Below are 21723 nucleotides of genomic sequence, written 5' to 3' on the forward strand. Positions count from 1 at the left end.
AAAGAAAGAAAGAAAGAAAGAAAGATAGAAAGAAAGAAAGAAAGAAAGAAAGAAAGAAAGAAAGAAAGAAAGAAAGAAAGAAAGAAAGAAAGAAAGAAAGAAAGAAAGAAAGAAAGAAAGAAAGAAAGAAAGAAAGAAAGAAAGAAAGAAAGAAAGAAAGAAAGAAAGAAAGAATACTGCCTCATGCAATTACTGATAAGAGATGGAAGCCAGGCTCGTGGGTGCCCTCTAGCGGTGGTTCTTCAAACTGCAGCTTTTAAATTAAGACCATACGAAATCAAATGTAGCCTACTGGATTAATCCCAGACAGAGTTTAAGGCTCTCACATCAGAAAGTAAACACAGTAGTCCTACTAATAATTCAAAGGAGATTGTGTTTTTGTTTTTTCAAATAATGAAACTAACGACCTAAATATAAGCCATATGTACACAAAAAGAGGGTTTAATATGTAGAATGCTAAATATAAAATAAGGCTTAACATAGACATCTACATGTAGAGGTACATGTAGACTTCTATCACATATTCTCAATACAATGACAATTACAAAAAACAGAATGATGGTATCATGCAAATCAATGAGGTTGTGAAGCACATAGATTACCTATTTTTAATAACGACAGATGACTAAAAGAAGATAAGATTGAGGTTGCTAAGGGTTGCCTATAATTTTCTTATGGCAACAGCACCAGCATAAATATGAGACTACCTAACTTCTCACAGCAATGTGAAATGTTTGTTTGACATTTGTATCTCCGTTACGTTGCTCCGACCTCAGGCCATTTAAATCAGCCGCTCTCTCGCTTTCTCCTGCTCTCTCTCTCTCTCTCTCTCTCTCTCTCTCTCTCTCTCTCTCTCTCTCTCTCTCGCTCGCTCTCTCTCTCTCTCTCGCTCGCTCCCTCTCTCGATCGCTCTCTTCTGCTCTCTCTCTCTCTCTCTCTCTCTCTCTCTCTCTCTCGCTCGCTCTCTCCTGCTCTCTCTCTCTCGCTCTGAACCGTGCTTTGGACATCGCATCTGTCAGTCCGCTGCAGCGCCGGGTGCTTTTAATTACTCTGGGATTGGATTAGGCAATCTCCAAAGCTGACGTGTCCCCTCCGCCTAATAGGGGCCTATCGACAGCCATCCACTTATCTGGGACATCCACTACTCCCAAGTAGCTCGTAGCTTTGTATGCATTGGATGGGGAATCTTTATCATGTTAAACGCTGAACTATGGGTGGGTATTACAATGGCTAGTGCTGGAATCCATTTATAGTTTCTAGTTTGTGTGACTATGTTTGTGTGTGTGTGTGTGTGTGTGTGTGTGTGTGTGTGTGTGTGTGTGTGTGTGTGTGTGTGTGTGGTCGTGGTGATGAGGGTGGGTGGGTTCCCATTTGGGGTCGTTTAAGTGTGTACAGCTTACCCTACATTGATCAATATTCCATCATTTTAAAATACATTTACACTACAAATATACATCGAAGTTGTAATAACTGCATATTGGACTAATCTGCACATTCTAAAATCGATGCAACTATTTACATTATTGCTTATTATGATTTAAGTTGCAGGGAGCTTTGCTGAAGGATCACCTACCAGCAAACAAACACATGCATTCATAGTCACACATGCATACATGCGCACGCACACACACACACACACACACACACACACACACACACACACACACACACACACACACACATGCATGCACGTGCTTGCACACACTCACACACGCGCTTATATGTGCCCTCAGACCCTCAGACACAAACATACACACTCAATCACACACAGCCAAACAAGCACATTCAAACACACACACATACAAACTTTACATTTAGATTTAGCAGGCGCCTTTATCCAAAGTGACTTACACTTAGGTACATTTGTCAGAAGAAAGAGAAACAATCTATCACTTTCGGTTCAGTTCATAGAACAGAATAAAAAGCAAAAACAATCACTAGGTTAACCCATTCCCCGTATACAACGAAGATAGGTAGGATAAGATGAACTAAAAGGATAATGATACTATAACTCAGTATTGTAGTACCTACAATAAATTGGTACATTAAGTGCGAGGAAGTATATCATTCCATAAGTAGGAGGGCTGGGATTGGGTGGCTATGCAGAGTCTGAATCTTGAGTCTTCGCAGAAGCTGGTGAGCGACTCTGCGGTCCTGACCTTGGCAGGGAGCTCGTTCCACCACCGCGGGGCCATAACAGAGAAGAGTTGTGTCTTTAATGAACGACTTTTACCTGCTCTTAGCGATGGCGGTACCAGACGTCCATTTGAAGTAGTGGAGCGGCGCACTCGAGCTGGGGTGTGTGGTCTGACCAACGCTCGGAGGTAGGCAGGGGCAGTTCCATTGACCGCCTTGTAGGCCAGCCCCATCATCTTGAACCTGACACGAGCTACTACAGGGAGCTCGTCCTCACCTGTACCTGAGGATGCAAACTCCATGCAGCCCAGAGCCTCAACTGGTGTTTCACCCACCGGTCCCCGAGGCTGCAAGCCAGGTTGTAAACCCTGCATTGCTTGGCTGATCTTGCAGCAAGCTGTTGAATTAACAAATGATTCACACAATGGAACTACCCCTCTGACCAGAGGGTCTTTATTCTCTCCGGTGGGAAGTTAACTGAAGGTCTTTAAGATGCTCAACGCGGCAACTCGGCCCCCATCCAATCTATTTAGTATGGACCACAATATAGTATATTGACTTTGTGGTTTTTATTTCCAAACCCCTCCAGGAACTAGGGGTTTGTATCTTTAACTACTAGCAACTACTGCTTAGCAAGTGGGTACAACAGGCTACTTGCTACTTAAGGGAGGTCAACGATCTCATAAGAAGGGATAAGATCCCTGCCCGCTAACCCTTCAACTTTCCCCTCTATATCCTGCCTCCAGATGCGTTCTGAGTCAACCTTAAATTCTTTAGTTTATTCTTTAGGAACCCACGTGGGATATAGATTACTTACAGGTTATGTAACTGGCTCCTCCTCTCCTCCCCGGGCCCCAATGTGTGGACAGAACTCTGTTTCTCCCCATCTGTCACGCGGATTTAGACAGATGAGGGTGAATGTCATTGTTATGACTTTAATGCCTTAATACCCCACCCACTCCATGCATATTGTTATGGGCTAAAGGCAGCGACATATTTGATATTTCATAAGCCCATAAGTATGGGATATCTTCCCCCTAGACGTGATTAATCTCGTAGGATAATCGTATGAATTGATAGCGGGTCCATTGTCTCCTGAAGATTATATTGAACGAAGAAAAGAACAGGCACTTTGAGTTTGACCGAAGAAAAATAACCAAATGTTTGCGATTGTGCACGATAAAAATAAGTGCAATTAAAAATTAGCAAGAGAAACACACAGAATCCAACGCAAAAGCCGAAACACACAAAGACTCAAGGGATTAGACAGCCAGACAAACATACACATCAACAACCACATGCACACAGAGTTAGGATCTGGGACACGCACACACACACAGACACACGCACACACACACACACACACACACACGCACACAAACAAACACACACACACACACAGGAGGGTGTACATCTACCAATAGCTTCTGAAAAAATCTGGCAGATGTCACATACATATCCACACACACACACACACACACACACACACACACACACACACACACACACACACACACACACACACACACACACACACACACACACACACACACACACACACACTGTTTGCCTGGTCCTCTTAACAGCTGTAGCAGTGAACTTGAAGTCTTTGCAGTGGTTAAGCTCTGGGCTTTAAAGAAGGCATTCTGGCTGGCATTCTGTTGACAGGCGGTAGTCAACCATAGATATGTAGAAATGGCTTTGAGTGGGGCGGATATGGATGAACTGTGATTTGCGTGCTGTCATATGAGGGTTCATAACCTGTACTCAAATCCACGGGAGTAGGTCTCTGACAAGAGAGCTAGTAATGGATTGCTTGGGTAGTTTGTGTAAAACCGACCCACCCGAGTGATGGAATATTAGTGAGAGGACAAGACACACTGGCATCGTCGTCATCAAGGTCGTCTGCTTGGTCAAATCGCAGCTTGAGAGCTTTTCTCTTTTCTCGTCCTTCTTGGGGGTTTTTCTGGAGAGAAGATTCAAACATAATTTTTCTCTCACGACGGTTCATCTTTCTCGGCTCAGACAGATGACACCCAAGAGCAATGAAGGCGACTTAAGAAGAGGATGCTTGGGAAATTAACCAATAAGTAAAGCACTAAAGAGTACGAGTCTTCAACTTTAATGAAGTTCTCAGAGGGTAAGAATTGGAACAAAGATGAATTATTCAGTGTTGTTTTGAAAAAATAGCCAGAAAATACATGTGTGTTATAAGGCAGGCGTTTTTCTCTGCAGTGGAGTTATAAAAGGTTACTCATCACTTATTAGAGGTAGTGATACTGTAGCTGGTGTACGCGAGCCACCTTAATTATTTTTTGCATATGATTACATCTCTGAACCTAAAGAAACACATTTTCCCTGGATTCCTCTGCAGGATATCCTCAGGTTTTCCTAAATGTAGGAAAACCAGAAGAATAAGGAGCTGTCGGATTCTGGAGCAGGTCTACAGACCTTCGGGGGGGCTGCTCGATGTGCAGATGTCCCCATGCCTCGCCCGTCTACCTAACTCCGTTGGCCTCCTTTCAGCAGCGGGCCACTCTCCTAGCGCCTCCCAGCCCGCCTCCTTCATTCATCACTCACTCATCCCGACGCGTGATCGGTCGAGGGGCTCTGCGATCGGGTCTGTAAGCCGACCATCGCCATGGAGACGTCCCCATCCATGAGCACGCCGGTGGTGTCCGGCGACGAGGCGGAGGACCGGCGGCCCCTCCTCCTGCCCAGACCCCCGCCCCCCCCCGGCTGTCCCCCCCAGTGCGGACTCCACCCCGCGGTGCACCACCAGGCGGGCCGGGGGGATCCGGGGGTCTGGACGGACCGGCCGCAGGCCATGGCTACGGCGCCCGTGTACAACGGCCACCTCTACGTCTCCGCCTCCCCCTCCCCCTCCCGCTCCTCCCCCTCCCCCTCCCCCTCCCCCTCCTCGACCTTTCCCCTCTGGAGGCGGGACAAAGGGGGCAAGGGAAAAGACGGCCGCGGCGACCGGAAGGGCCCGAAGAAGCAGCCGCCCGCGCGGCAGAACGCCGGTCACAAGGAGAAGAACAGAGCCAAGAAGCCGGAGGGTCCCCGGCCGCACCAGGAGAAGACCCCCGCACCCCCATCCCCCGCCTCCTCCTACAGGGGCGGCCCGGGGACCCCCCACCGCGGGTCCCCTTACCGGGTGACCTGCCGCTCCCACCTGGAGGCCAGGGAGACCGCCGTGGGCTGGGGCGCCGCGGGGGAACGCCGCCACGACCCCACACCGGACGTTGCCGTGGAGATGCGCGACCGCCGCACGGTCCCGGAGATCATCATCACGGCCAGAGACGACGTGGACGAGGAGCTGGAGGAGTCCCGGATCTACACGGTGGAGGGGGGGGACCAGCGTGGCCCGCTGCCCGGGGCGGAGGGCCCCGGCCCCAGCCCGGCCCCCGCCCCGGGGCCCCAGGAGTCCAAACCGGACATGAAGGACGACCAGTACTGGAAGACCCACAGCATCGGCTGGAGGCTGGTGCGGCGCAGGGCTCTGTTCGAGAGGAGGCAGCGGCTCAACGACTGTGCCCTGGCCGTGGGGATCTTCGGGGTGGTCGTCATGGTGATGGAGACGGAGCTGTCCTGGGGTGTCTACAGTAAGGTCAGTGGTTGCCGAGCAGCCAATAAAAGAGACGGAAGAGGAAAAGTGTTTTTTTTGTTTTCATAGAAAGCAGACTTTTTTTTTTTTTGCGTTTCCTACTGGAGAAGCTGCTGCTGTGAATCAGGCTCAACGTGATGAAATATCGTTTATACTAGTCTTGTCTCAACGGTTTAGGTGTAAATATTTGACCACAAACCTGGAAGAATGGCTAAACAACACATGGATTAGTGTCATGTTCATTAAATCAACCAACTGGATTAACTCAATACAATGTAATGGAGATTATGTCATGTCCTACCTACATTCCTTTGTTATTCATCCAGCACTTCATGGGTGTGTGTGGGTGTGTACGTGCGTGTGCATTTGCCTGTGCTCATGTGTGTGTGCGCTTGCATGCATTGTGTGTATGTGTTGCATACATGTGTATGTGTTTATGCACACGTGTGTGTGTGTGTGTGTGTGTGTGTGTGTGTGTGTGTGTGTGTGTGTGTGTGTGTGTGTGTGTGTGTGTGTGTGTGTGTGTGTGTGTGTGTGTGTGTGTGTGCGTGCGTATGTTTGTGTATGCGTGTGTGACTTTGCGTGTGTGTGTGACATGGCGGGTGTGTGTGTGTGACTTTGCGTGTGTGTTTGTGTGCTTCACCCACAGAGTTCCATCTACTCCATAGTGCTGAAGTCGGTGATCAGTGTGTCCACCGTGCTCCTGGTGGGCCTGATCGTGGCCTATCACTGCTGTGAGGTGCAGGTACCGAAAGACTCTTTAACTCTACGATCCTCTGACGTCGTCGTTGTCAGCGGTCTGCTGGTCAGCCCTTCAACACATTGAATCAATCCTTTAAGGCTCATGGAAGTTGATAAATGACTATGTCCAGGAGAAGCAATCTTTTTAGACGTAAACATCAAATTAGGTTTTGGTTGGTAGGCATGAAATTAAAGGGGGAGATCACACAGTGCCGTACTTAGAAAGAATCACATGGCTTTCATATTCTGCTGATCTGGAGAGCCCGATATGGTTTTAAAAGCGCCTTGGGGGGGAAAAAAGCATATCCCACACAATTTAATACTAACAAGGGGCTATTGAACTCTAACACCATCTCCCAGTTGCACCACAAGAGACCAACCGCATTACGACTCTGAAAAAAACACCCACACACTGGACCATAAGAAACACCATCCCATAATTTACAGCTCTACATGCACGACAACGGCGCAGAGGACTGGCGCATCGCCATGACGATGGAGCGGGTCACCCTGATTGCGCTGGAGCTCGTGGCGGTGGCCATCCACCCGTACCCCATGGGCGTGCTGGCCTACGTCCAGAAGGTCCCGCCCAGCTCGGAGACGGAGCTGGAGATCATGCTGGCTCTGCCCATGTTCCTCCGACTCTACCTGCTGGGCCGGGCCATGATGCTCCACAGCCGGCTCTTCACAGACACCGCCTCGCGCAGCATCGGCGCTCTGAACAAGGTCAGAGGGCGCCGGAGTCTCTCTCTCTCTCTCTCTCTCTCTCTCTCTCTCTCTCTCTCTCTCTCTCTCTCTCTCTCTCTCTCTCTCTCTCTCTCTCTCTCTCTCTCTCTCTCTCTCTCTCTCTCTCTCTCTCTCTCTCTCTCTCTCTCTCTCTCTCTCTCTCAAATGAACCCATCTGGATTGGTCAGTAAGCAGTAGCGCTAACTCCCACCTAGAACTTCAAATAATCTAAACAGAATCAGTTCAATGTAGGAGACTTTAACTTGGTAATTTAATACCACAACATGCCAGCCTATGAGACATGAAGGTACAATTATTGTAAATCAACCAAAAATAATCCATGCAAAGATATGACAATAACTGGGCTGTATCATGGGTTTGTAAAAAAAAACAACTGCAATGCATGTGATATGTCGTTCAGTCCACTCAGCCCAAGGGGGTGAGTCACAGTTCTGTGACTTTATCGTTTTGTTCCGGAGTAGCACGCCTTTGCCGCTCTCCTTTCCTCCTTCATGGTTTCAATCTCCCATTTTAATAACCTCCCCACTAATCCGCTCCCTCAGTGGTGTGGCTATTTTAGAGAGGGACCAGGGCGACCTTTTCTCTCCCTCTCCGCAAAACACAATATCTCCGTGGCTCAGGGCACTGGCTCTGATCCCTAATGCCCTCTGTATCCCCATCCGTGTGTTGTGTGTTATCGTGCTGCTCCATGCTTACGTGTAGTTATACAACATAGGCCCCAATGCGCTGCCTGGCCTCCCCAGATCCACTTCAACACCCGCTTTGTGGGCAAGACGCTGATGACCACCTACCCGGGCACTGTGCTCATGATCTTCAGCGTGTCCCTGTGGATCGTGGCGGCGTGGGGTTTGCATGTTTGTGAAAGGTATGCATAATGGGCGTCGAGGACTGTAACCTTGTCCATCCTTCATGTTTTTTTTTATTCCTAAAAGAAAGACTATCAACGTTTTTTTTGTAAATCATGTTGGGGATTGATTCATTTGAAATTGTTAATAAACTTAACACTTAAAGAGATCTTTATATTTCTAATACCCCATATCACTACCACCTGTCTACTGTAGCACAGATTTGTTTATTTACATACTTATTATGCTCTTACCTTAAACACCTTCATCGGATGCCCACCGTCCTCCTACAGGCACCACAACTACAGGGACCTCAGCAGCAACTACATGGAGGCCCTGTGGATGGTCTCTGTGACCTTCCTGTCCATTGGCTACGGGGACGTGGTGCCCCACACCTACTGCGGTCGCAGCATCTGTCTGCTCACAGGGATCATGGTAAGAGGGAGCACAGATATACCTCTCTCTCTGCTCAGTGTACACAGTAACACGGTACGGACAGCTAAATAAGATTTGGAAAAAAGTCTCCCTGTTTGCAACAACTTCAACTAGGTTTAGAATTTGATGAAGTATCAAAAAGCAACCTTAAATTTGAATTTGTCAAAGTTAAGGTGCCCCATTACAAAAAGCCATTTGACAAATGAAACTGAATGATTATTTGTGGATTTTCAGTACTACCGTCTGATCTCCATGTTTCTTTCTGTCTTGTCTTGTTATGCACTGCAGGGGGCTGGCTGCACAGTGTTGGTGGTTGCCGTGGTTGCCAGGAAGCTGGAGCTTACCCGAGCAGAAAAACACGTCCACAATTTTATGATGGATTCCCACATCTCCAAAGAGGTCCCAGTACATATAATAAATGCTCCATTCCAGCTTCATTCACACAAATTAATTACAACATCTGTTTCGTACTGATTAAGCCCAAGATTGGCAGAGTACATTGTAAAGTAAATTATAGTCTGCAGCCAAGATGAATGCCAACACAATAATAATGCTTCGTCATTTAAATGAATGTAGATCAAATCTGCAGCGGCAAACGTGTTGAGGGAGACTTGGCTCATCTACAAACACACAAAGATGTCGAGGGAGAGGGACCACACCAGGGTCCGCATGCACCAGAGGAAGCTGCTGCTGGCCATCCACCAGTAAGATGGCTGCCGTTTCTCACTTTTATCTTTAGAGGAATGATGCTTTAACAGGTTATCCAATGCTTTCCCAAATTGGACTATAGATTCAGGGGATCTAGGGTGCCGTCTAAATGTGTGTGTGGAAAAGAAGATTGCCTCTTGGGACAAAACAAAAGAGTAAAAGATGCTTTATCGATTCATGCGTTGCCCAATATTTCCCCTGTGTTGTGCCTAGTCTGCGCAGCGTGAAAATGGAGAAGAGAAAACTGGCCGACCAAGCTAACTCACTTGTTGATCTCAGCAAGGTGGGAGAGGCGAGTGAAACTCCTCCTAAAACACCCGTCTACATTCTTCCCATTCAGAATCTAATCCGGCTACTGTTTTTTTTCTCAACACCATGTGCAATCTCTTCACCCTACACTATGGCGCTGTTACCATGACCACCACCAACGCCTGGTGGCGGTCCTGCAGATGCAGAGCCTGATGTACGACGTGCTGTCGGAGGTGCAGGGCTGCCGGGGAGAGCTGGACACGCACGTCAACAGCCTGGAGAAGCACGTGGAGGAGTTGAGAGAGGGCTTCCGGAGCCTCATGCCTCTCCTCTCCAACACGCTGTCCACACAAAACTCCTCCATCCGCCACCTGCTGTGGGAGAGGGAGACCCAGGCGGAGAACGCCGCCACCGCCACCACCACAAGCGGGGGCGGCGGAGCACAATAGGGCCAGACCGTGGAAACCAACGATGGTGAGAAGGCCGGCTGGTGTTGCAAGGACATGGATCCATCTCCTCAGGGTTGACAAAGATCAGGACACACAATATCCCCCCCCCCCCCCCCAAGAGATAAAATCCTTGTTTGAGCTGAAACAATGTAGTTACAGGTTTAGAATAACTAGCAGTTTTGTAGAAAAATGTGACATGTATTTTAATGCAGCTCTAATGGCGTACAATTCAAAATAAAACTCAAGTTACTTGGCAGTCCTCTTGTACAGGCCATCGATTCAATTGTGCCAAGAAATCCTCTGAACCGCTGGTTTATGTCAGCCTGCTGTTAAATAGATCAATTAATTATCTGAGAAGGGAATGAGAACATTCATGTGAATCATAATACGGTTTCTTTCACAAGTACTAATAGCCCCAGTAGTTGTGTAATAGGATTAACAAGAAAGGGACAAGAAAGCCACAATACGTAAAAAGTAAGGCAAGAACCACAGCATTTTCTTTAGTCAAAACAATATTTTTTATTAAGAGAGACAGAGTTGGAAGTCCATGTACAGCATAAACTGATCTCCCAATGAGCACAGTGAAATCCTGTATTGCCCAGTCAGTTCAGCCAGGCTGATCCTGAATGACGATCGATTTGTTTGGTCTTGAATGAAGTACCGCCTGCCATGTTGGTGCAGAAGACGCTGACATTAACCGCTCCAACGCCACCTCTCTCACTCAGCGACAGTGAAAGCACCTAGTGCTGCTTCCTCCTGAATGAGCATCCTGACAGAGAAAGCAGAGTTTAGTCACTATTGGAAGCACAGCATGAGTAAACAAAAGAATACTGCAGGTACAGCAATCGGTATTGCACACCATTTAAGCTACAGTGGTAGGACAGCAGTACAGTATTCCTAAAGACATTGACTGAGTGAGTTCATCCTGTCAGTCATAGACTAGTCTACTACCACTGTACAAAAAAATTAAACAGTGAAAACCTTACACAACATAACTTTAACCCGATTTTATTTTAGACCCAAATATAAAATACACTATATTGCATGTCTTGCCACAATAGCCACAACAGAAAGAGTTTGAACTCGGCCTTGATCTTCCACTTCTGAATACAGGAACATACTATCTTGCACTGGAATGAGGCGGGAAGTCTATAGCAACGGCAGTCTCAACACCACACGTAACATGTTATTTAATGGGGATGACCGTTGATGAGTGACATAAGTGGAAATAAAGCAAGCCCAGTTACATACCCTCTGTGAGACGTGCTTTGCCTCCAGTGGGTTGGCATAGGACTGTCGAGCAGCCTACACACAACACAACGGTCTGTGCATGGCTGAAGACAGTTGTGATCTTATAGCATCCTGGAATGACAGGGAAAACAACCATTAGGTGCAGTCAACTGTGATTCTATCGAATCATCAATAAAAAATACTCGGGTCAGGTCACAGGCACTATTCTCACATAATAATCGCATTTTTATAACATTTAATTACCTGGACATTTCACGTCCATGAAGTAAGAGTTGGGACTCTGAACGAGACGCTTCTTCTTGTGCCTCCTCTTTTCCTCCTCGGGAGTTGGGTGCAGCAAGTCTTTTGCGAGCTGGGAAATAAAAGTAATAAGAATTTAACGGAAACGTATAAAGAGAGCGTCAAAGTACATGTCTACCAACGGTATCTTGCAATGACTTGGATGCTTTATGGTATAGGGTGTCATTTGTAAACTGAAACAAAATCAACCGTTAACGTTGACGCTTTAATGGGATACTTGGGAGAATTAATAAACATGTACGGAAAACATAAATGTTGGAACACATGGCACGAGTGGCCTGCATGTAGAGATTTGAAAACACTGCGTAGCTCCCGATGTTTGAAATACCATAATGATCGGTGATCAATTAAATGAAGAACATGTCCTGTGCATCTTAAATCAACCGATGTGAATGCTAAAACCATACGATAAGGATTTCAGTCTAAATATACCGATTGCTTTTTCTACCCAGTCTCCGTGTTTGCCTTATGTAGGCAGCCATCTTGTATCACAACGCGCTCTCCGTGTGCTCCAAAGGGATACAATACTCGCTTAATACTTGGGGCCATTTTTGACCACACTCGTCAAAAAGTAATATTATTCGGATCGCACATTTCTTATGTATAAATGGGTGTATGAATCGGGTTTAATACTTTGTGCTATATGGTTAAAATGTATTTTCTCAGTCTCTCGCATACTCACTGGCATGTTGGCGAGGAAATAGCCGCTGCCGGAAAGGAGGCTTTACCGGAAGCCAGGTCCTCATATCCGCAGTCGCTTTGGAGAACCGACAGGAAATGAGTACATTTCAAAACGGTAGCAGCCATTTTTGTAAGGTCGAAAACAACCAACCGAAGCATCTGTGTAGCATATATTTATTCATAAAAATAAACCATGCCATTTTTGTTTCCATCGTTTATTTTCCTAATAAAAACTGTGCGTCAAGAGAGTTAATATTGAAACCGCGACTCTGAATGCAGCTCGGGTCTAATACATATATGCTAATTACTGTTGTGTACAATAAATAATCGACCAAAATCCGTTTAAAGTAGAAAAGTAATGCCAAGTAGAAAATAATATATGTTATTTTTTATAGTAACATTGTCTATTTAAATACAACCAACACACATACATTCTAAAGAATAGTTCCCTGGCAAAATATAAAAATATGTAATTATTTAGTTAAATGGTATCTTCTATGATTAAAACAAGGATTCAAAAATATGCAACCAAATACATTTAATGAAAATAATTCACATTATTCACAGGATCACATTACTACCCAGGATACTCTGTAGAGTTAGCCATTTCATATTTTTCCTAATCCCCCTGGCCCTCCTGCTCCGGCTGTGGGGCAGTAGTTTTGTTGAGTGGATCTCGCAGCGCCATTAGCTCCTGAATCTCACAAAGTCTTCAAAGTCTGGACAGAAACTGTTTCTCTGGGGGGAAGGAGTAGGTTGATTATACTTCTGTCAATATCTACACACTGCTGGGCATAACTGCATTAATACTGAGACACGAAGAACATGTGCTCCATGATTATCCACTGTAATTGTTCAAAACAACGCGAGTGCAGTGGGTTCTTGAGTCCCACCTGAAGGCTCAGTCGTCTGAGCCCCCCCCCCTCGGGCTGCTTTTGCAGAGATGACAGGAACAAAGGCAGCGACTGCTCCGATATCTTGTTCCCTGCAGAGGGAAATTAATAAACATTGTGTTTAGAATGTATGTATCTATTTTGTTGTTACATTTGGAGATTAAAATAACCTGTGTAACAAAAGTGGACTATAAACAAGCACTCCTGTTTCACAGGAATGAAGAGCGAGGAGGAAACGCTCTGATAGTCTGTGACAGTAGGCCTACCTGACAGGTTTAAGTAACAGAGAGCAGTGTTCCCAGACAGCAGGACTTGGCCGTTTCTGCCCTGCATTGTTGTCTCCAGCAGGGGGCTCTCTAACGGCTCTCCCTGGTGGTCAAGCAGCTGAAAAGCACGAGCAACCAACCACCACATTTGTGATTTGCTGCCATCTAAAGTTTGAAAAGAATCTGACGATAAATGCATGCACTATTTAGTATGTAGTTTTTCATTTAATTCCGCAATGGAACAACAATGATTCTGAGGATAGGTATACACACATATCAGTTTTATATATTAATAGTATAAACACATAATAAAAGATATATATGAGCAAATGTATTCCTACAATCTTCCATCATTTGAGGAATAGCCATTATAGCCTTTATTGTGGCAGCAAACACAGAGCTGTGTTCCAAACAAATACTTTCCCTATCACTTAGATTGTAAGCAAAAGTATTCCCTGGTAACAAACCTCATTTAGACCGCCTGGCTTATCCTGTAGGGGGAAAAAAACATTAGTTAATGTAATAGGACCACATCAATAATACAAAATGGTTTTGGTATGAGAGTGGGGGCTATGGATTTTGTGGGTAAGCAATTGTTACATAAGCCTACCTCTGGATCACCAACCGATGGGTTTTTGTCTTTGGCTCCAGGCTTGCCTGCTTTCCCACGTTGCACCTTGAGTTCAGAGGCTTGGAAAGATCAGAGCAACAGCATTCATTGGTAGTTCCTGCTCTAATGTAAAGACTGCAATAGAAGGAGAGAATTGTTTACCTTTCTTGATCAGTTTGGGATCGTCTTTCTTGGTCACGGCTGTTTTTTCCTCTTTTTTAGGCGGTTCCTTTGAATGTGGAGTGAGACTTGTTATAAACCTTCACTGAGAAACGTCCTTAAGAACAAATTTGCATGATAACTTGATCTGCAGAATAACTTTTTCTTTCTCTCTGGCTGTTTATCGCTTCAGAAATATTTTAGCTTTTTCGAAAATGTTGACTCTTTAAACTTGATGGGCATCTACTTGTATGCAATAATAGCTAATGAATCAATGACAGTGATTAGATTTAGCCTTATAAACAACCCTAGCATGGTATCAATGGAAGAAACAGAAGAAGATAATTAAAATATATCAAAAATAAATCGAAACAACCTGTATACAAAACGATTCATTCCTTACCTTTCTTTTTACACTGCTTTTGCTCATTGACTTGTTGAGGTTGGTGTTCAGGGAGGAGCTGCTGGGTGTACCCAGAGAGCTTTCTGTAGGAGGAGAGTGCTCTGATGACTGCGCACACACACACACACACACACACACACACACACACACACACACACACACACATACAACACACACACACACACACACACACATACACACACACACACACACACACACACACACACACACACAACACAAACAGACACATACACACACACACACACCACACACACACACACACACACGCACACACACACACACACACACACACACACACCACACACACACACACACACACACACACACTCACTAACTATGGCATAGTTGAAATGCATCACAGTGCATTTTGGTGCATTCGTCTTAAAGGCATACAGTATATCACAGAATAAAGACAAATTAAAGATAACGATTATTAATTGAATTGAATGAATAAGCTCATTCTATGTAGACAGGCATACAATGGCTGGACTTGGACAGGCATAAGACACGATCATTCGCGCTCTATTACACCTCTGTAAACCATTATGTTTTTACAAATAAAATAAATCACAATAATGAAATGTATGAGATGAGGGATAAATGATGCATGTAAATATTTTCCGTGTCTGAGTGAATCAGACAAAGTAAGAGTCTTCAAGGCAAGAGTAAACCCCCGCCTGCACACTTACATTCTGTTCTCGATCCAGCAGCTGATGTCTCCGCTCCACAATCTCCTCTTGGGTTAGAGCAAACGGAACAAGCACCTGACCAGTGACCAACAATAAAAAGAGAATTAGAAGCTCGCACACCACCAAAACATGCTACAAAACCAATGTGCAATCCGCTCCATTACTTTGAAAGGACCACGTCATACGGGTCTGAGGGAGGACTCACTTTGGCCAGGTGAGCCGCCCCTGCGTCGCCTATCTTGTTGTTGCCGAGAGAGAGACAGAGCAGGCCCCGGTTCAAACGCAGGCCCTAGGAGATCACACATGGGGACCATGAACGTCCCTGACAAAGACTGTAGCCACACATGGAAATGGAGACTGGGGGCTCGGCTGTGTACCTGGGCTATGTGTGTGGCGCCTGCATCACCGATAGAGTTGAACGCCAGGTTGAGAATCACAAGGTTCCTATTGGCCGATGTGGTCGTTGAGAGAGCCAAGCCAATCAGGCGAGCTCCCTCCTCTCCGATGCGGTTGTTTCTAAGCGACAGGTGAGTGAGGCTTGGAAGAGAGAATAAGAGGTGTGTTATTATAGATTTTGCCAAGACTGTATACAACCGATATACAGTCCAAGCTGGTGTGTTTGTGTTTGTGTGTGTGCGTGTGTGTGTGTGTGTGTGTTTGTATTTGTCTGTCTGAAATTTCCCATGCATATGACGTTTAGTAACATATCGTTCAATATCTGTCCACTCACGCGCTGTCTTTAGACATTAGCAGGTGATAACTTTGTTCTGGAAGAGGATTGCCCTCCAGTATGACAGTCCTAACAACAGATGATGAAGAATGGTTGTGATAGATTTAGTGAAATACTACAACATGGAAATATTAGAAAATATTTTTTAGCTTTTACTTTCCAAATCTAGAACAGGAAAAAAAAAATATACAAATACTTTTCTCATCATCAAACTTGTTCGAAAATCTAAAATCATACAATGCTAAAATCCCATAATCAACCATAGGGGGAAAAGCCTTAGTAATACAACAGATATGAGAACCATGATAGATTCACCTCAGGTTGGAACACAGAGGGAACGTGTTGTTGAGAGAAATTACCATCTTATCTGACAGTCGGGTTTGCCACAAGCTGAAACATAACGATTAAAATGTTTACATGCAAAGATAAGCCTCCACATTATCACATAGGAACGGAACTTCTCTCTAAGAACTCCTTAACACTTACTGAAGGCTAAGCAGGTTGCTCAAAGAAGGAAGAATCTTGCAAAGCACCCGGGTCACCAACATATCTACCTTCCATCCTGGATATCAAATCATTATTTATAATATGTGATTTTCATTTAGGTAAATCCATAGTTTTGCCCAAAGATAAATAATAACACATATTTAATTTGTGTGTGTGTGTGTGTGTGTGTGTGTGTGTGTGGTGTGTGTGTGTGGTGTGTGTGTGTGTGTGTGTGTGTGTGTGTGTGTGTGTGTGTGTGTGTGTGTGTGTGTGTGTGATCAATCAATAGTATAGTATACTATAGCATAGCGTAATGTATGTTACGCTTACCAGATATCTTAATGCTCTTGAGGTTTAGGGGTTCTTCATTCTCTAAGACCACTAGGACGCAAGGATTGGAGTACAACCGTTGTTTTTCCGCCTCTGAGTTGTCGTGCTCTGACAACGCAAGAATAAAAACAGAAACGAAATGAATGAAAAATTGCCAAACGTATGTTGTTGACAAGTGTCTTTTCAGGATTGGGCGCAAATCCAAAACAAATCTGTGTTGGTTCTGGGAATACATACATGATGATACACATGTTACTATTTCTGCGTCTTTATGTCGATATACTGATCATCGTGTTTACCGATGTTCTCTCCATCCGTAGCCGAGCTTGAGGATGCTGCGGGTCTCTGAGTAACAACTGGAATCTCCTTCATGCCCAGGAGAAGGCACAGTTCCGGGAGATCAACGTGAAGGTTGCCAGAGCACTGGTAGTCCTCTATAATACACACAATCATGCAGATTTAGGCGAGAACTCGTCTTCAGAAGGATGGGAATCTTATTGACCATTACTACTCACCAATAGCATGACTAGCACATTTTTCATTCACTCCTATTAGGATAAAAACAAACAAGCAAAAGGGAAATAAGCGTCACAGTAGAAATACAGTGAAAAAGCAAGACGTAGAATCAGAGGACATGAGGTGTAACTTATTGTATGGATATGAACGTATACTTGTGATTATAGTCGGCGGAGGGTCTTCCACTACAGCGATCGCCTTTTCTGACCTGTCTTTGGGTTTCTCCGGACGTTTTTTAGACATTGCTGCCTCGTATTTTGGCCTATGTGAGTTCGAACCAAATCGCAAATATCGTCTGAGAGTTTGCCTCCCATACGTACTGTTTACAGTGGAGTTGCTATGGGAACAGTGCCGCTACACGGGGAACCGCCCGCGTCTCCCGATAAATAAGACAAACAAAAATCGAAGGCACAATTGAGGTTGTATGTATTAGCTAAATCCTTTTAATTTATACTGTTGTGAAAATCGATACGTCAAAAGCACCTACCTAAATCCACGCACTGTGGATGGAGAATTTAAAAGTAAAAGATAACGCAGGTACTTACTTCTCGCGAGAGTGAGAATGAGGCGTTTGCACTGCGGTTTAGTATTATTATATATTTTTCTATTTAATTGAACAACTTCTCAACTATGCAATACCAACAAATGAGACAATATTGCAGGACTTTCAACAGTGAAGATGAGGATAGCAGGAGGTGAAGAATGCACGTAGGTGGCGCTGCCAAGTGCCATCAGATGTTTCATATCTCAATCCTCCAAAATAGTTCAAATTTAATCATTTGCACTTTGTCTTTGTTAATTAATTCCTGCTATCTTCCTATAACCCAAGCAAAGCAAAACAACACAATGAATCTATTCACAATAATGTAGTGCTTTTTATTAAAAAACAAACAAAAAACAAAAAACAAATAGAATATAAAACAAAAAAGTAAAAACCAACAGCATTTTCCATGACTTTATAATCATAATTACAAACTTTTAACGAGTGGAAGAAGTTTTTGACAAACTGTACACATCACAAAATGTCTGCCAGTCTGCCATATACAATGCTTGCATCTTATTTTGTGATTGTCTAAAAATAACTAAACAAATCACACAAAATACACAAATACAAGTACAAGCATTTTACAATGACTGTTATCACAAAACGGAACCGTTTCAGTTTTTTTAAAGGAAAAAGAAAATAACATGATATCTAGCTGACAGCGTATTCTTTATCTCTGTCACCTTTCTTAAAAAATATCATAACATTTTTATGTTGGTTTGTTTTTTTAGTGTTCAACACTTTGCAGCAAAAAATCAAGGAGCTTTTTACTCCTTAAAAGTAATATTATTAACAATATCCCTTACTGTGACCGAGAAGCCATTGCAAGGACTATGATGTCCCGGTGCCTTTCTATGTCCATTTGACATTCTTCTCGTTCATGCAAGTACATAGATGGAATTTATAGGCAGCAAAAAACGTATATACGTTGCTTGGGTAGGACCGCTAAGTGTGGGAATTTGGACAAAACTCTCATTTTCCTTTAAGCTTAACTGTCTTCATTGTAGTTATACAAATGGAAGAAATTATCATATTATCATTAGAATAATCATAATACATTTTAGGGCTGAGTCCTGTACAGTTCAATACACCAAAAAAAATTCCATAATCAAGATATTGCTTTTGGAGACGTTCCTCATGTAAAGTTTGTATATGTACATTAAGTTGGCACTGTACAGCTTCTCTCTACCTCTCTCTATCTCCCACTCTCTCTTTCGTAGCCAGTTGTATGTCTCAATTCTCTGTCAGTTTAACACATAGGGACATGCGGTCCCATTTTATCAGAGGCATTCCAGGGGCAAAAAAAATCTCATTGGATATCACACATTTTAAACATTCACCATGGCACAACCAGGATCGTGTATTCTGAAGAGGAAAACGGAACTGGAGTCCATTCCCTTTCAAAACACAGTACACACCCCCCCGCCCGCCCCTCCAGCGCCATCTAACAGAATATAAGAAAATATGACTGCCACGATACATTTCATGTTGAGTATTGTTTTCATAGTTTTCTTAAAACTGTTAATTGCCATCAAGCCCTTAATTTTTTTCCTCGTTAAAAAAAAATCAATATCTTCAAGGTTTCTAGCGTACAAACACTAAATAAGTGTGGATGCACACCCGCACACACACACACTCTCGCACGCACGCACGCACGCAAGCCAGTCTGGGGAGCATGGCGTTCCTAAGGCGTTACAATGAAGGCCAGTGTTCCACCGCCTGGTATAATTTAGCTGGTGAATCAGGTTACTTCCACATAAGAAAGGGCAAAGCTGACCGCCTCGCCTCAATAATAACTTTAAAAAATCAACAAGACACTAAAACAAAAACCAAAAAGAAGCGCACTGTCATTCGCCCAAGACACCGCCTTCTGCCTGCACATCTTAAAGAAAAGAGCAAGATATGCTTTCCCCTCCGCCGAATTCCCCCAGAATACATCGGCTGACTCTCGAGAGCGTTAGTGTGTGTTTTCCATCGCTATAGATACGCCCGAGCTTCACCATGTCCTCAGTGCCAAAAGTGCAGTAGAGCCGACCTCATTCCCGCCTCATCGACCGTGTGTCCCTCGCCAAGCTCTGCAGCAGCGTTTTTTATTGTCATTCTTCCGAAGCGCACTTGCTTCTCCTATGCATTCTAATCATTAAGTCCTGACACTTTCTGGCATTAGCTTAGTTTTGTTTTTGAATCATTGCAGCTCTTCCCCACAAGGGGGAGTTGGTCTCCAGCGTTCCAAGTCACAGGAAGCCATCCTACTGGGGCCGCTGCACGTCATTCGTTCCGGTACCACTTCTCATTTTTCGATCCTTAATTCTAACGGCCGCCCTTCCTCGTTTACCCTTGTTGGTACGGTAAACGCCTATGTCTTCAGCCTGCAGCCTGCAGTCTTTCACACAATGCTCAAAGGCCGTTTGATGCATTGTAAGTGCGTGGGTTTTCTGTTTCTCTTCCTATGTCAATAAAAACGTTTGCATCATACTATTTAAATAAGCCAAAAAAAATGAAGGAAGAAAAAAACGAAAAACAAAGTGTGGGTCCTTTCTCCCCCTGAGTAGTCCTGAACCCCTTGAAAAAAACGGCAACCATATTGACAACCTTCCCATCCTGCATTTGTGTTTCTTTGTAAGTTTCCCTGCCTCGCATCTCTCGCTCCGAGTCTGAGATGGCAGGTTTGGAGAGAGCTACACCTGAAAGGTTTCTCCGGAGGACGCAAGGTCGTCGCTACTCCTTGCTCGCTCCTTCCCCCCCCCCCCCCCCCCGAGCGGAGCCTCGTCGTCCCTTTTCCCTGCGTCTCTCCGTGGTATCTCCGTCTTTCGCTCACCGACAGCGAGCTAACCTGTGTTACTTCCTGCACACAAAGTCACCAAAGCCGAGGGTTCGCCGTCGTAGCCGCCGGCCGGCCCCCTCCTCCAGGAGGTAGGTGACGTCAATGGCTGTGGGGAGGAGATCAGACAGAGCAGGGGTTAGCAGACCGGGGGCCAGACCGGGGGCCAGACCTCAGTTAGATTAAGATCTGCAAGACGGTACATTGTCTGGGAGGAAGGTCTGTGACTAAGCATGGGCTTTATCCATTTAGGAAGAAGCCACTTATCCCAATTGGAGAAAAATGGCGCAATCTTGAATAACATCAAACATGCCACTTAAGAATTCTGAAGTTACGACATTTAAATACTTGTAGAAGTCTTGTTGAACCCCATTTGGGGGATGAAGGATTAAATCGACAGGACACGACAGCATGCTTATCCCACTGGTGGACACCATGCTTTAGGGGTGCAACGGATCAAAAAACTCACGGTTCGGATCGTTCCTCGGATCAGAGTCACGGATTGGATAATTTTTCGGATCAGCAAAAAAAATAAAAAAATAGCGTTTGTGATTGCTTTAGCCCGGTCTGATTGTGGAGGAAGGGGCTGCTTAAATGCCGCGGCGATGAGCGGTTGTTGAGCCGCTTTCCGTTTCACTCCTGTCAGTGAAACACCGGGGTGATGTCGCTGTAAATGCGTGGCCATGCTCTATGTGTTTTTCTTTATGTTAGCAATCGCTATGTCAGCTACGTGTTACGTCTGTGTGGTAACCTAGGCGACAGGTTTGTGTGGCAGCGCGAGTATATGGAAACAGACGTAGCACTGGAGGCAGCAGTTATCGCGTTACAGTAGTCACCGAAGTCTAGCCTACTTTTATTTTCCATGCCCACTGTTCTTCATGTTGTACGCTGAGGACAATAAATCACAACGAGCCATAGGACTGTTTGCTTATTGAAAAGGGAACTGTTGCAGACTTTTACCCAGAGCGTGTTAGCTCTGTCCCTGGAACTAGCAGGAATGGTTACGGCTGTGTGTGGACTGAACATGCGCACAATTTTTTTTTTTCACAAATCAATCCGCGGATCATGCGTGTGCCGAACCGAAATAGATGATCCGAACGGATCAC

The 21723-nt window shown here is 44.8% G+C and overlaps 4 protein-coding genes across 4 annotated transcripts in view; 1 reads left to right on the plus strand and 3 right to left on the minus strand.

Annotated features, from left to right (window-relative positions):
• Positions 1–5056: 5056 nt before the first annotated feature.
• On the plus strand, positions 5057–10620 carry LOC115536220 (small conductance calcium-activated potassium channel protein 3-like). The gene is made up of 9 exons (XM_030347978.1): positions 5057–5746; positions 6393–6488; positions 6932–7210; positions 7975–8096; positions 8370–8511; positions 8800–8910; positions 9088–9215; positions 9433–9511; positions 9669–10620. Exons 1-9 carry the CDS (start codon positions 5393–5395, stop codon positions 9915–9917), a joined length of 1560 nt encoding a protein of 519 aa, XP_030203838.1. The 5' UTR covers positions 5057–5392; the 3' UTR covers positions 9918–10620.
• On the minus strand, positions 10412–12256 carry rps27.1 (ribosomal protein S27, isoform 1). The gene is made up of 4 exons (XM_030348002.1): positions 12151–12256; positions 11412–11520; positions 11169–11279; positions 10412–10686 (listed from the first exon to the last, which is right to left on the minus strand). Exons 1-4 carry the CDS (start codon positions 12154–12156, stop codon positions 10658–10660), a joined length of 255 nt encoding a protein of 84 aa, XP_030203862.1. The 5' UTR covers positions 12157–12256; the 3' UTR covers positions 10412–10657.
• Positions 12257–12662: 406 nt separating this feature from the next.
• On the minus strand, positions 12663–17598 carry lrrc71 (leucine rich repeat containing 71). Its single transcript, XM_030347974.1, is given in 18 exon segments — positions 12663–12851; positions 12854–12887; positions 13043–13134; positions 13309–13426; positions 13776–13799; positions 13919–13998; positions 14081–14147; positions 14481–14588; positions 15191–15265; positions 15396–15479; positions 15568–15727; positions 15921–15989; positions 16236–16310; positions 16407–16482; positions 16737–16844; positions 17036–17170; positions 17252–17284; positions 17408–17598. Coding segments are annotated over 18 exon segments (1509 nt in total). The 5' UTR covers positions 17496–17598; the 3' UTR covers positions 12663–12768.
• A 505-nt stretch (positions 17599–18103) lies between these two features.
• ash1l (ash1 (absent, small, or homeotic)-like (Drosophila)) overlaps positions 18104–21723 on the minus strand; it is a 31284-nt gene continuing 27664 nt past the window's right edge. Inside the window, exon 26 of the mRNA XM_030348003.1 lies at positions 18104–20726. Coding sequence (XP_030203863.1) covers positions 20635–20726 — 92 coding nt within the window. The 3' untranslated portion in view covers positions 18104–20634. The remainder of the gene's footprint in view (positions 20727–21723) is intronic.

This window comes from Gadus morhua, chromosome 22, assembly GCF_902167405.1.
Source record: "Gadus morhua chromosome 22, gadMor3.0, whole genome shotgun sequence".
NCBI classification, from domain to species: Eukaryota; Metazoa; Chordata; class Actinopteri; order Gadiformes; family Gadidae; genus Gadus; species Gadus morhua.

What these genes read in the sequence shown, in the direction of transcription:
- LOC115536220 (XM_030347978.1), top strand. Translation starts at nt 5,393, where the DNA reads ATGCGCGACCGCCGCACGGTCCCGGAGATCATCATCACGGCCAGAGAC. An exon ending in GGTTTGCATGTTTGTGAAAG is followed by an intron (nt 8,097 to 8,369) that starts GTATGCATAATG and finishes GTCCTCCTACAG; the next exon opens with GCACCACAACTACAGGGACC. An exon ending in GTCTGCTCACAGGGATCATG is followed by an intron (nt 8,512 to 8,799) that starts GTAAGAGGGAGC and finishes TATGCACTGCAG; the next exon opens with GGGGCTGGCTGCACAGTGTT.
- rps27.1 (XM_030348002.1), bottom strand. An exon ending in CATGGACGTGAAATGTCCAG is followed by an intron (nt 11,280 to 11,411) that starts GTAATTAAATGT and finishes CTGTCATTCCAG; the next exon opens with GATGCTATAAGATCACAACT. An exon ending in CAAAGCACGTCTCACAGAGG is followed by an intron (nt 10,687 to 11,168) that starts GTATGTAACTGG and finishes TTTCTCTGTCAG; the next exon opens with GATGCTCATTCAGGAGGAAG.